The following is a 15,855-nucleotide window of genomic DNA, read 5'->3' on the forward strand; positions in this document are numbered from 1 at the left end:
TTGCTACCTTAGGAACAGCTTTTTGCAAGTGAACACTGACTGGCTTCCTCCACCAAGTCTTTCCTGTTCAGTCTTCATACCCTCCTCTTCACACCAGCCTTCCAGTGATCATTATCTCTTCTAAATAGTGATAGAACATTGTCTCTACAGTAGTACAGAGTTCTCTGTCCTTTTTGAGCTCTAGAACTCAATTTAGCTCTTAATACCTACTAATATAGTTTCCCCTACCAGAAGGTAAGTTTGGTCTACAGATGCTCTCTCTGTCTGTCCTCTGAGAGCCAGCCTAAATAAGTTTGAGAAGGCTCACCACAGTAATTCCTGAAGGCTATCAACACCAAAGGGCAGGTCTTATATTTTATGTCAATCCCAGAAATGATCATTGTGTCTAGTACCTATAAGGTAGCTCAATATTCACAGTTGTATGTGGATTGGTTTTATGTTTATCATGAGGAAAGAAGGAAAATATATAATGAGAAATTCTTAGAAATCCAATGAGGTCCTGGTAGCATGTTATCTACAGTGACACCTTCCTCCACCATTTCTATAGCATTCTACATTTTACATAGCTCTTTCTTTAACACAGTCTTTAGAAATAGCTAGTATATATTTCTAGAGATGAGGAAACTAAGGTTCAGAGGGATTAAAGTGATTTATATATGGTCACAAAGTTGACAAATGTCAGAGCTGAGATTCAGACCTCTTCTGACTCCAAGTCCTTTATATTATACACATTGCCAGAGGCAGCTATTTGGTTCAGAAGATAGGGTACCAGCTCTGTGAGGCAGCTTGGTGTCTTTGTTTAATTCAATCCAACATTTATTAAGTGGTTACTACAAACAAGGGAGGCAGCTAGGTGGAACAGAACATAGAACAATGGGCCTTGAGTCAGAAGAACTGAGTTCAAATCTAGAATCAGACACTTATCTATGTGACCTTGGTCAAGTCACTTAACTTGTTTGTCTTAATCCACTGGAGAAGGAAATGGCAAAACACTCCAATACCTTTGCTAAGAAAAGCCCATGGACACTGTGGTCTCTGGGGTCATGAAGAATCAGACTCAACTGAACAACAACAACATAACCATTCTTTCTTTCAGCAGCATAGGAACTAGCAGAGAGAGCCAAAATGTGGACTGCCATAGAGTGTGAACTAGAATTTATACCACCATCTAATCTTTTAAAAAATTATTGGTAGATATAGAGAACCTCTGGTTATATTCTTTTCATGATAATGTCCACATATAGTCACTATATCAAGGCAAACAAGGTCAAGTGACTTACCCAGGATCACACACCTAGGAAGTGTCTGAAGCCAGATTTGAACTCAAGAAGATGAGTCTTCACTCTCTTCACACACTCCTCTAACATCTCCCTCTATAATTCAACAAATGATCTTCAAGAGTGGCTGTGGTCAGGGTGATCACCCCGTGGCCAACCTAAAGATGAGCCTTACTGAGTTTTGTTAAGCTACACTGTAGGTTATTGTTGGAGGATCATCACCAAACCCATATACAAAGCCTTTCTTTCTAGCTCAACAGACTGCATCAGAACTTATGTTTCCCCAGCACAGCTTTGAGAGACCTTCTCTTCCATTTGCACCTTTCTCCCCAGTATGAGGCAACTCAGTAAGACTTTAGTAGATATACAGACAGGTATATACAGCCTGTTTGCTACCCTAGACAAGATTCTGAACCTCCTCAGACTGCTGTTAACTCAGTAAGACGGAAGGTTCTAGATTAGACTCTGGCTAGGATCTTTTCCTGGGCTAAATCTATGATTCAGTGGCTCCTCCCCTCCCCTCTCCTCTCTCTTCCCCTCTCCTCTTTCCTCTCAGAAAACTTGGTCCATCATTGACTAGCTATGTGATAGAGAAATCTTTTAATCTCTCAAAGCCTTAGTTCCCTTATCTGTCAAAAGGGGATAAAAAAGAACTAGAAAGGCCCTTAGAAGTCATTCAGTTCAAATGCTTCTTTTTAAAGATAAAGAAACTTGGAGTAGTGAGGTGACTCAGTGGATTAAGAGCCAGGCCTGGAGACAGGAGGTCCTGAGTTCAAATCTGACCTCAGACTTTCCTAGTTGTGTGACCTGAGTGAGTCACTTAACCCCAATTGCTTAGCCCTTACCACTCTTATGCCTTGGAACCAATACTTGTATTGGTTCCAAGTCATAAGGTAAGGATTTCAAACAAACAAACAAATAAAAGGAATCTGAGGCTCAGGGAAGTGAAGGAACCTTTTTCAAGGTTACAGAGGAAGTAAACATTTGATGCAGGATTTGCACCCAGGTCCTCTGACTAAGAACTCTTGCTAATTTTGTATCATGTAGTAACACTCATTTGGTTACTTCATATGATTATGAGGAGGGTGCTTTATAAACCTAAAAGTCTAGCAAGCTATTATTAAAAAGAGAGTTGTCTTAAAGTTGTCCCAGAAGTCCAAACATTTATTGCAATGATGTTGTCGTTAGTCCAAACATTTTTTAAACTACTCTTTTGGAACTGCTGTCAGAGCTGGTTTATGAGTCACAGGACCCACAGGACCAAATCAGTCTCATTACTTTATAGCTATTATAAGTTGCTGTTTAGACCTGAATATTAATAGCTTAATTGGTCATCCATACTGTTTACCAGATTTGGCCCCTAACAATTTTTAGCTGTTTTTCCAAAAATCAAATTCACCCTGAGAGCAATTGTAGGCATTATTTCAATGATTTTTAAAGCATAGATATAGTCTTGAAAAAGCACTATATTGAAGGAGACAATACACATTTGGATGTCTGTGATCACAAATTATTATAGATCTAAAGCTGGAAGGGGCCTCAGAGGCTCTCTAGCCCAACATCCACAAATTTTGCAGAACAGAAACTGAGTCCCAGAAAGTTTAAGTTATCTTTCCTCCTATAGTTATACAAGGAGTACACAGAGAAGGGATTTGAACTTGGATGCCCTGACTCTGGAGCCACTGTTCTTTTCACATTACTGCCTGATGGTTCATTGGAATGAACAAAATACTGTTAGAAGACCTCATAGAATTCCATATCTACCACTTATAGCCTTCATTAAGACATTCAACACTTCTAGGACTCAGGATCTCCATCTCCAAAATAAAGGGATGGTTTAAATGACTTCTGAGGCTCCTTTTGGTTCTAAATGTGCAATCCTACAAGTGCTGGTATATAAATAAAGATAAAAACTAGTTCTCTTACACTATAGTATCTCCCCTTGTTCCCAAACCCTCCCCCAAAAGGGGTTATAAAGTAATTCATTTGTTAGCAATAATCAACTGTCAGAAATTTTTAGCAACAGAACAGCCTAGCAACTGAAGCCAGAATTTTACGTTAACAGTGTTGTTCCGAAAGCAGATCACTGGTGACTTCTTTTTTTTTTAAACACTTACCTTCTGTCTTTGAGTCAATACTGTATATTGGTTTCAAGGCAGAAGAGTGGTAAGGGCTAGGCAATGGGGGTTAAGTGACTTGCCCAGGGTCACACGGCTAGGAAGTGTCTGAAGCCAGATTTGAACCTAGCCTGGCTTTTAATCCACTGAGCCACCCAGCTGCCCCCCAGAAGTGACTTCTTAAAAGACAAATGAAAACAAAAAATCTTAGAATAGTGAGAAACAATCTTGTGTTGGGCTGGACCTTCCTTATAGAGTCATAGGGGACAAAGAGTTAGAAAGTGAGCTGTTCAAACACAAGAAAACAGGTGAGAAAAGAAGATGACAAGATTTTTGATAGACTCAGCAAAGAGGGGGAAAATTCCCTCAGGGAAGTATGCTGGCAGCTGAAAGAAAATTCTAGAGTGGTCTCAAAAGCCCCAAATCCAGAAGTTGGAGCAGTACATATAAGCTGAAGGGAAGGGTAGAGGAGAGTGGGAAGGCATTCATAACCCAGTAAAGAGGAATGGTGAAAAATAGGTGATCCTTAAGTAACAAGTTTCTTCTGCCTCAATTTCTCCATTTCAAGATTAAAATGTTACAGAGAGTTTTCCCATGGGTAACTGCCAAAATTTTGCTAAGGTAAACAGGAATATGCATCTTCAGGCTTTTATTTGTTGTAAACAATTAACATTGGAACACATTTCAATTTTGCTTGAGATGGGCTATTTTAATAAAGTACATTACTAATGTTAAAAAGATACAGAACTATGTGGGTACAATTTTGGTGAGCCTTGACCAATGGTCTAATGTCTTATAACGCAGAATCATGGAGTATGGCGATCTTGTAGCTTCTCAGGGCAGCACCAAAGAAGAATAAAAACTACTTAAAGTGACAATGACTTATCTGTCCCTTCTACCAACTCTATAACAAAGGAACAGTTGGGGATTATAAAACAACGCACTGCTAAGAAATCTGTGTTAGTTTTCCATAAAGAACTTCTATCCCTTACGAGTCCGCTCCTAACTGCTTTTTAAAAGAGACTTGCTTTCTATGTTTTCTAATGTTTATTTTACAGGATCACAGAATCTTAGACCTAAGAAGAATCTCTGAAAGTATCTAATGTAATCACTTCACTTTGTAAATGAGATATCTGAATCTCAGAGAGAAATGAGGAATACTTCTAAAATACTTAATTACAGAATACAGGACTAAAACTAAGGTACCCAAAGTTCCAGTGCAGGATTCTTTTCACTAATGCTACACTAACAGTTTATATTACATTTGCTTCCCACTTTTAGCATGTCAAAAATGTCTTCCATTCATTTCCTTTTTGTTTCATTAAGTTCTTCTACAATTCTATCAGGTTATTTAATAAGTGTTTGTTGATTTATTGGTAGGTCTATCCAACATTATTCTAAGAACTTGTTAGTCTTGGACCACTGGAAAGTAGAGGATAGTTAATTAATACATTTCGCACATTGACGTCAAAAGAGAAAAACAATACAACACTTTCAATGAACAGCTAAAAAAGGGAAACATTCAGGTTTTGTCAGTTGTCCCAGTCCTGTTTCTTGCTTCTGACCTTGAGCACTACCTATTTTGTGATGCTCAGAATATTAGTTTTCTGAAATGGGCAGAAAGATTCTTTCGTGCTAGCTTAAAGAAAACCTTTGAAATGTCAATAGCTTTTCTTATCAGTGTCACTGATAGTTTCCACCATTTGTATCTGTAAGACACCCAGCCTTAAATGCTGCAGAATCAGGTTGATTGATGCTGCTAGAGAATCTTAGGGCATGCAACTGAGTGGGGCTTGGCTGGTGTCACTGGCTCATCCTTTGTATGCTCCCTCTTCAGATCAGCAGAGGCTGAAATGCTGAGCTGATGTTTGGTCTTTTGACAATTTTCAGTTAATGAATTGATTCCTACAGTTCATTAACATACCCACTTCCACTTCTGTATACACATATGTCTTAATTAGCTGCTCATTGGCTGTTTAATTACAAGAAAACAGCTGACAGCTGCCTCGATGCATTCTAATGGCAGACGGTTTGGAATGGCTACACATTTCCTTTTGACAACCATGACTTATTCATAACTCTGTGATTTATTGTGAATACTCATATGCTTACACGAATCATTAAATTTTGCAGTATTACTGGCAACTAACAATTAGGAATTTGGGAATGGGGACATTTTTACCTCCTTCACCCCCTCCAAATAGGTTTCCATACTCTATTACTACCAAAAAAGGGAAATAAAATCTAAAAAGATGCCATTTTGCAGTCATTCATTTGGGACCTTTCTTTCAAGAATATGACTTAGGAAGAACAAATATTTTTGGCAAAACATTTTGACATAAGTGATAGTCAAAATTCTTTTAGCTAATGGCTAATTACCTGGTAACGGAAAATAAAAACACTAGATTGATTTTAGAGAGAGTGATGAAATATAAAGAGGGAGAAAGCAGAGAAAAGGAATGTCAGGAGAAACAGTAAAAAATTAGGAGGGAATAGCAAGCCTTGGAGAATAATAATGGGGCCAGTATACTTGATTGGACCAGCAGAATTCAAAGAAAAGAGGCAGATAGGTTTCAGTTTCTTGAATTTGCTTTGGACACTATCAATCACCTTGTTTGCAAAAATTTGCTAGTATAGTCTTAATAGCTGCACATGATACCAGTAATAAAAATGTGGCATCCTTTGAATATTTTCCAGCTCTAAGAAAGGCTGCCCCTCCCAGTAGAATACTGTGTATATTCTGATACGCAATTATAACTGACTTCTTTTGTCCCAGTCAGCAAGTGTGATGGTCATTTTTGACTGTAGAGAGCTACAGAAAGGTCTAAACCAAATGAGTACCTGATTGTGGGCCTCGAATTTTTCACAAATTGAAAAAAAGAGGCAGTCATTGAATTTCACTGAAAAATGAACCAATCTGAGACAAATTATGGGGTGAAAATATTCCTCCTGAGTGTGAATCATCAGGAAACTGGAAGCTTTAGCTGAACCAACAAATTTCTTCTCATTACTCTTTAGTGTACTTATTTTAAAAATTGGAATTGACACTTTTGAACTCAAAAGGACACAATAACATCCCTGCTGCCCTTCCTACAAAATATAATATTTATTTAAAATGTCTGACCTAATATTTTTTAGGAAACTGAACTTCAAGATAAAAATAAGGACTTGATACTGACCATGAATATAGCAAAATTGGAAGGAAAACCTGAAAACCTGACATGAGTCTCAGAATACTAGGAAAATTTCAGAAATTCCAATAAAAAAATTAATATCCATGTCTCAAGTAGGACTTTCATGGACAGGGTCTTTACTTCTAAATAATTTTTTTTTCTCCTGGACCAGGAGCCTTCTGTCCTAAGATGCTAGTGATATCTATAATGTCAATAGTAGTCTTTAAGAGTTGCCTGGGAATGCTAAGAAATTAAATGATTGAAAATAACAAATAGGAAATTAAATAACTTGCCCATGGATTGACAGCCAATTGTGTCAGGGCATGAGCCCAGTTCTTCCTCGGCTCCAAGGTGAGCACTCTACCTACTATGCCAGCCTATCCTGGCATGGTACTCAAAGTCTTTGCCCCCTGAGATGTCTGCTAGTCAAAGGCCCAGAGCTGAAAGAGACCATCTCAGAGGCTTTTTAGTTCTTATTTTACACATGAAGAAACCAAGGCCATGGGACATTAAGTATCCAAGATCACACAGGTAATAAGCATCAGGGGTGAGATTTGAACTCAGATTCTGACTCCAGCAGACTCAGAGTTCTTTCCAGGGCTTATGGACCACTTCATGGCTTTGTTGAGCCAAGAGTCAACTCCACATTATGAGAAGGCTTGGGAAGAAGCCTTTAGTGGGGTCTTGATGAATAATACTAATAATAGTGAAAGCTGACATTTATATAGCATTTCCTACAAGCACTTTAGCTCCTCTCCTATTTATTTCACAATAACAATATTTAATCTACTTCTAATTTCAATAGTGAGGGAGCTCCCAGTGAGGCACTTCCTCTTACCAAAGCAGATCAGGGTCTTTTCTGAAATTTATGGTCTTAGTTATTAGAGTCAATGTGAGGTTAAATGACTTTCAAAGGTCACAGAGCCAATGTGGTAGCACTAGAACCCAGCACTCTATCCACTACTCTGAATTTTCATCTTTTTTTCTGAACAACAAGCTGATTTAAAGGCCTGAGGTCAAATTTTCCCTCAGAAACTTATTATCTATGTGACCTTGGGAAAATAATTTTACCTCTTTTAGCCTCAGTTTTTTCATCTGTAAAATAGGGATAACAATAGCATCTGCCTCATAGGTTCTTTGTGAATATCCAACTAATTAACATTTAAAATACTTTGTAAACATTAGTGCTACATAAAGGCTAGCTATTAAAATGATTACTACTCTATTGCTTGGGAATTATTTTCTTCTAGATAAATGACACCAGGTTAATTTACACATTTTCTCTTAAAAAAGGATTATATTCTTTTATTACAAAGCTATTTTATTTACAATGTAGAAGTAGTACCAACTCTTGCTTCTAAGGCCTCCAAAGAGTCTCTTAGATGAAATAAAGAGTCGTACCTATAGCAGATATTCAATAGATATTTGTCAAAAGAACAATCTATTCCTAAGTCTTTAGGAGTAAGACCAACAACGTAATTATGAAACCCTAATGTCCTGATCAACTGGGCCTTGCAGAGCTAAGAAATGTAATACCAGATAAGCTAAATGAAAATCTAATTGTTCTTTTTTCTCCCAAGATAAATGTTTCACTTTCAGTTGTGGAGTACCCTAGTATTTATCAGCATCAATGTTTCAAAAGAAATTCAGTAATATTTGAGTCATTCTTGAAAAGATTTTCAGTCAATGTAAAAAACAAATCCTCTTGGATCTAAAGGCTTATTTTTTTAATATTAAATGTATTCACAAGCCAGTACTTTTATTTCAGATTTGGAGGTGTGAGGAAAAGGCTCCTGGCTTAGCATCCTCCAGTCCACACAGTCCATAGATCACTTCTGCATACATATCAGGAGTCTGGTTGTATTCTACTTTCTTCTTGAATAAATATTTCACCAAGTTTGTTTTCATCATTGCTTTTCTAGAAGTTCTCAGCATGGGATTACCTTCTCTTTACTGCTGTAATTGTCTTGCATGACTAGTATTTTAATACTTCAAGGACCAAGAATTTCCTTAATATGGTTACTCACTACATTAATATGAATCATAAGAATTCTACAGCATAGTATTTGATTCTTGACAATTGCTCTCTCAAATAGATATGCTATTTCAATGACTGGAATTCTTTTTCACAATGTAGATCTCAATCCATCTGTGCCTGCCCATACCCTGTAAATCTTGTCCATATTTTCCCCTGGGCTAAATCCTGGGCTCATGCTCTGACACATAGTTTTAATCAATGAACAGGACTCTTTCTTCTGATACTGCAAGGGTACAAAGGGAGGGAGGACTGCCTGTCTACCTGTTGCCCTTCGTTCCTGTCATGTAACCAGTCCATTTTTGTTTTTTACCTTGTATTTCTTTGATGATGTCTTTTACTCCTTTCTTCTTCAGAGTTTCTCAATGGCAATACACCCATGATGTGTTTTTTCCATTACCTTTTGTGTGATACTCATTTTAAATTTCTCAAACACAGCTAATATTCAACATCAAAAGTGTAACATTAGTATTAAAAATGTGAATTTTTGCTTTCAAGGAAGCTTAAGGTAATAAAAAAGTTTTGCAATTTCCCAAAAGTAATTCAGTGCATTTTCCTCTTCATATTTAACTCTTGGCCAACTAACCCCATTGTCTACCTTAACTGCCTGAGAACTTCTAAAGCCAAAACTTTATTACTTTGTAGGCAAACTTGATGGGACTCTCCAAATTTGACTAGATTAGATCACTGCCCTTCCATTGAACCAATATTCAAAATTCCACTAACATTAAGGTTAAAATTCTATGTCTGCAGATCATTTGCACAAAAGTGATAAAGAGCCTCATGAGAACAGGAGAGATTACTTGGGAAGAGAGTCAAATAAATAAGGAGAAGACAGCCAAAGAGAGAGTTTTGTGGGACATCATATTTAGGCAAAGGGAGATAGAAGGAAGAGAGTACAGTGAGAATGCAATCACAAAAGCCAAGGAAAGAAATGATAAGAGAATTGTTGTCAGGCAAAAATGCTATAGAGAAATCAAGGAGGGCTGAAAATAAATTAATTAGATTTGGTGATAATAAACGAAAGAAGGTGGCTTCAGGGGAGTTATGGGGACAAAAATGAGATCATAAGGGGCTTGATATTGTATGTATGTGTAGAGATCAGTTTCTCTTGTTTGGCAATAATGGGATGAATATCTACATTTTGACATCTTTTTTGATATTTCTATGTTCATATCTCTATGCATTTCTGGACCTATTGGTGCAGAGAATTCCCAATTCCCAATGAAGAAATATCCTCTTACCTAGGTAGAATAGCAATTGACCTAAAACTTATAGTCTCAGTTGTCTGGAGATTAAAGATGAAGTGACTTGCTCTGTCACAAAGATAGTATATATCAGAGGTGGGATTTGAACCAAGATCTCCTTGACTCTAAGGATAGCTCTTTAGTCACTATACCATGTTGCTTATTATATTTTTTAAAATTATGAAATGGTCACCATTATTATATGTATGATTATCATTTTCTATCAATTAGAATATAAGCTTTCATAGGATGGTCACTGTATCATATATGTCTTTTCATTTCCCACAGTACTTGCCAAATAATGAAAGTTCGATCTTTTCTCTGATATCAGAGAGCAATATTTTAAACTATCAAACGTCAATTAAATATGAGGTTCATGGCATTTTCCAAGGAAGACGGACATCTGCAGCTAAAATAGCAAAGAAAGAGCAGCAGCAGGCCATGAGGCAAGGATTACATTTGAACAAAAGAACAGAATATCTCCCCAAAGTATTGCCACACTTAGTGCTTGCATGTAAGTCCTATGCAAATAAAACTATAATAAAATGTGTAATGGTTCCTTTGCTTCTTAAGAAACAAATCCAAACAATGAATAGGCTCTCTAATTCCCAGAGCTTCTCAAGGTAGTATTTAAAGTAGGAAAACTTAAAAAAAAAAAGGCTTGCTTATACAAACAAGAATTTTATTCCCTTTTTTCCCTTGTTAGATATATTCTAAGAACCTTCCAAAGATATTTTATTCTATTATGTGGAAGTTATTTGTTTACTTCTAAATCTATTATATTTATTTAGATAGGAGGAAAGGAAGGTGGAATAAGCATTTATTAAGTACCTACCCTATACTAGGCACTATGATAAGCACTTTAAAAGGTCTGGTGCTCTGTCTACTAGGCCTGTGGAAGATCTAAATGATACACAAAGAAAACTGCAAATTATCTCATTAGAAATAGAGGCACTTAGGGTTTTGAACAAGGGAATGACAAAGACAGATTCAACTATTTTATGAAGAAGTTTATATTGGATAAAGGGAATACTAAAGGCAGGGAGACCAAGAAGGATGCCACTAAAATAGTCTATGAAGAGATGATAAGAGAATGTGAATAAAGAGGGATATTGTTTAAGCAGAATATACATAGGGATAGACAACTGATTGGATGTGGTGGTTGGGAAGAAGGGTCAAAGATGGTTCTAAGGTTTGAACCTGTGGGAGCAGCTGGGAAAATGGTGGCACCACCAACAGAAACAAATGAGTTGACAGGAGAGGCAGACTTTTTTCTCTGATAGGTGGTATAGATAAGGAGTTCATTTATGAACATTTTTAGTTTGAGAAGTTGGCAGAACATTCAGGTGGTGAGAGTTAGAAGGCACCTGGAAATGGGGCCTGGTGCTCAGGGTAGAGAATGGGATTAGATGTATTGACAAGAGAGACATTTGGATAGAGGTGCTAACTGAAACGATGGGACAGGAGATCATTAAGAGAGGGTAGACAGAGAAGAAAGTAACAGGCAGAGATTTAGGGGGAATTGCATACTTTGGAATGGGATGAGAAAGGTAAACCAGTGAAGGAGAATGAGGTCTAGGCTGAATTAGAAGGGAAAACCCCCTAAAACTATTCTCACAGAAGCCAAGAGAATGGCGTAGTCAATAATGTTAAATGCAATAAAAAGTTGGAGGAGGATAAGAACTAAGATAAGGTCATTGGGAGAATTGTTTATATACAATGATAGGATCAAATCCCATTATTATATAGTTTCAGATATCAGAGACAGAGCTAGAAAGGGACCTCACTTGTCAGTAGGTCTACTCTTCTCATTTTATAGATGAGGAGACTGAGGCACAAGAGTGACTTTTCCAGAGGATACCCAATTTGGAAGTGAATTTAGGTTTTCTTTTCTCTATCAGAGTTCAGCATTTTATCAGTTACTTTAACTAGAGGTGCCTCTCTATGCCCCTTGTGAATAGATGAAAGATAAATGGATGGTTGATGATAGCTATATTATATATGGCAGGGTCATGAAAAGTGTTTTTTTTTTTTCATGCATAAAAGAACGAAGAGCAAGTCTATTTGTGATGGGAAAGGAGTAAACAGAGAAAAAGAAACTGAAGATGGTAGAATGGGATTGATTAATAATGTAAGTTTTACCTTCATTATCTGATAGCTAAGCATATATAGTTATATATTTAAACTTCATATAAAGTATATATGTATACTATATAATAAGTATATGTTATACTTCAGATAAAGTTAGTTTTTTTTGCTTTTCTTTAGCAGTTGTTTCAGTTTTCCATTTTAATTTGTTTATCAAGAATTATAACAATTAAAAAACCTTTTACAGTTATATAGGTCTTTAAGATTTACTAAGCACTTTCTATAGAGCCTTATGAGGAAGGGCATGCAAGGATGATGATCCCATTTTTTGGATAAAAGAAAAGAGGCTCAGAAAGGTTTTGTGAATTGCCAATGATCAAATAGGTCTCTGGGGGCCACATCCGACACCTCTCATGACTATGCTTCATTTTCTCTAGTCTCAAGGTTTTGTGGGGGAGGAGAAAATGTATGCTGTGAAGTAATCTTCATATAGACCCAAAGCAACATTTTTGTGATATCAATCCTAGAGAAATTTTTCTTTGGAGTAAGGAAAAGAGGAGCACACTTGCCTTCAGTTTAGTTAATCCAGAACAACCAAGTGATATGAAGGCTACTACTTATATATGCAGCTACCTCAAAGTCCTTTTTTAATCCCCAAGAACACACCTGTCAGAAAATCCACTTCTGTTAGAAATGCTATCCAGGCATTATGGAGAAAGCTCAACAGGTTTCACCAAAGAATGTAACACTTACTCGTCATTATAAAGCACAAATACAAAAATGGTAAAACTCTGATGGCAGTTAAATAGATTACTGGGAGGACCTCCTGGATAATTCAGCCAAAAGGGACACTTTCACCAAAATAATTTTAATTTTATTTGTCTTGATATATGAATCTGTATACTTCCTCATGATGAAAATTGTAATAATGACAGCATATATCTACAAAGTACTTTATAATTTATATAGTGCTTTCTTCATAACCATCTGTGAAAAAGGTGGTAGGAGTAATATTATTTACATTTTAAAGATAAGGAAACTACCCACAGGCAACTGAATTGGCTAGTCCACACTCACAAAACCAGGATTTAAATATGATAACACAGAGACCAGGGCTAAAGAAAACCATGCATTATTCAATATATTTTCCTGTTTTTCTTTGCCTCTGTTCTATCTGAATTCTCAGGGTCTTATTTTTCAGTTTTAAATGGAAAAAAAATCACCTCAGATGTTCTTAGAAATAAACTGATTATTTTTTTTCAAGTATAGAAAAAAGAACAAGTCTATTGGTGGTAGGAAAAGAGTATAAAGAATCTGAAACAGAGAGAGAGAGAGAGAGAGAGAGAGAGAGAGAGAGGGGTAATGCTAATGATCAATACTCTTATGGGACCACATATTTAGAGCAAGAAGGGATCTATCTTAGAGCATATTTAATCCAATATGGCCATTATACAGATGAAAAAAAATAATGCCCAGAGAGTTTAAATCACTACATAAGTATTAAGGTGAAGAGATGAGATCTGAATACGTGCCCTGAGTCTAAATCTAAGAACTTTCCATGTTGTACAATTGTTTCTCCAAAATAAGTGAATTATAAAGACAGATAATAAAGTAATATTTTAATAACTGTGAAATAATCCCCAAAAATAACCTGAGAAAAGAAAAAGTTTGGGGGTTTGAATCTTCTGAATTTTTCACTCCAAATTTCCCATTTAGGGAAATAGTGTAGCTACTAGAGTCTTAGAGTCAAAGTGAGAACTTATCCCTTAAATTAAAGTGGTACGTAAATGTTAACTATTAACTTGGTCAGCTCAATCTGTAGGACAGCATGCAGGTAATTATGTAGCAAATCCAAATCTGATTATACTTTGAAGTAAAATGAGAATCAAAGAACAGATCAAAGTTAACTTAGGTGACTTCCTTACTGAAACATATAACAATGTTGAGCCTGAATCATTCTAATCCATCCCAGGGCTGTCCCCTCCTCCCAATTAAATGCTATAAACAACAACCAAATAAATAGCTTCCTCTAGCCATCCTTTATAGAAGCTAAAAATATATATGTACCATGGTTGCAATTTAACACCAAACCTAAATGTCTTTTCACTGTTTAGTGTCAAAAATGATTCTTCAACATTCCAGGAAGCTGAATTTACAGAAATTGTGAGTCTAAATCCTACATTTTATTTTTTTTAATAAGGCAGAAACAAAAAAAAGGGGCTTACCTTGCAGCCTTCACATGTAATGACACCATAATGGATTCCTGATGATTTGTCTCCACAGATCTTGCATGGAATAATTTCAATTTGAGCTGCAACAGAAGCACGCAACCAGTTAATTACATTTTCTTTTAAACACCTTATAAAAGCGTTCCCTGATCAGCATTTGTATAGTGAAAACTAATAACCTGCTAAACATTATACTGCATTAACTATTCATTGCTGAACTGTGAGGGTCCCCCTAGAGCCTTGGACTAAATTATGGCTGCTTGTTATATAATAGCTTTCGGGTTATTAAAATGGGTCATTTGAGAAGGTGTTTAAGAACCCACAAGAAGGCTAGAATCAGCATTTCAAAGCCTTAAAGAACTGGAGAGTTCGCATTTTAGGCCTCAGAGCTAAACAGATACTAAAATGTTTCCTCCAATCTCATTCCTTCACCATTATTTTTAAAAGGTCATAAATCTGTCTTGGCTGAGAGTCACATTTATGCAGCTAGAAGAAAATACATTTCACAAAAGTCATGTCGATGTAGGAAATGTTATAAACCAATTCAGATGATTAATAAGATACGTATGACTGAGTTAAGAATCCCTGATTCATTTTTTCTTCTGATTTAAAAATGTTGCTGTGTTAAATATTAATCCATTTATGTGGATGATCAGCTGCTCTATTTCAGCCAGATAGTTTTCTGTATATTTTTAATAATGATGAACCCTGACAAGTAGAATGTTTAGCTATTAGATTATTTAAGTTAAAAACTGATTCTCTAGCTCAGTGTTCACTGATTCTTGCCAAGTGATTCAAGAAGTCCCTCTCTTGAAGATGAACCAAGTAATTAAAATGTTATACCAAAGTACTTAAAACAAGGTAAAGTACCTTTCTAAAGCACAACAGGATAGGAAATATGCTTTTTAAAAAAGTACATATCTAAGGACAAAGAAATAAGCAAAGTAATATCTAGTTCCAAAGAATTTTTTAGATCACATATAAAACAGAAATAATATATAAATACATAAAACATTTCTGAGTCATAGACATGGTAACCATTTGCACTAAATTGAATCCATGATTTTGACTATCAAAAGATGTATCTGATGACATATTTACATAAATCCCACATTTCTCTACACACATATACACACCATCTATGTTGTCTTTTCATAGACAGTACATAATAGTATACATCATTTTTTTGCATATTTATGTCATCTTATTTGATCCTCACACTACTGGGAGGTAGGTAGTATAAATATTATCTTTATTTTATAGGGAAAGGATAGTGAAGGGAATAAGCATTTATAAAGCACCTACTGTTTGCCAAGCACTGTATGTAGCATTTTAAAGCTTCTCATTTGGTTCTCAGAACCCCTTGAGGTAGATGCTATTATTATTCCCATTTTGTAGTTGAGGAAATGGAAGTAAACAAGAGTTTAAGTGCCTTGTCCAGGGCTGCACAGCTAGTGAAGAGCCTGAGGCTACAGTTGAACTTAGGTCTTCCTGATTTCAGGCCCAGCACTCTATCTACTGTACCACCTAGATGCCTCATGAAGAAGATAGAAACTTGGGACTATTACAACACCTCTCTAGGTCACAGAAGAACACTTGAATCCAAGTCTCTCTGCTGCTCCTTATTCTGACCTCCTGTTCATGCGACGGGGTTAAAACTGTTCTGCATATGATTTTGTGCTGATGCTTC

At 36.2% G+C, this 15,855-nt stretch overlaps 1 protein-coding gene across 7 annotated transcripts in view; it reads right to left on the reverse strand.

Annotated features, from left to right (window-relative positions):
- Positions 1-15,855, reverse strand: part of RORA (RAR related orphan receptor A) — an 898,340-nt gene that overhangs the window by 24,966 nt on the left and 857,519 nt on the right. For all 7 annotated transcript variants that reach the window (XM_056820205.1, XM_007479516.3, XM_056820207.1 and 4 more), the window contains one exon: positions 14,163-14,248. In XM_056820205.1, coding sequence (XP_056676183.1) covers positions 14,163-14,248 — 86 coding nt within the window. The remainder of the gene's footprint in view (positions 1-14,162; positions 14,249-15,855) is intronic.

This window comes from Monodelphis domestica, chromosome 1, assembly GCF_027887165.1.
Source record: "Monodelphis domestica isolate mMonDom1 chromosome 1, mMonDom1.pri, whole genome shotgun sequence".
Taxonomy (NCBI): Eukaryota; Metazoa; Chordata; class Mammalia; order Didelphimorphia; family Didelphidae; genus Monodelphis; species Monodelphis domestica.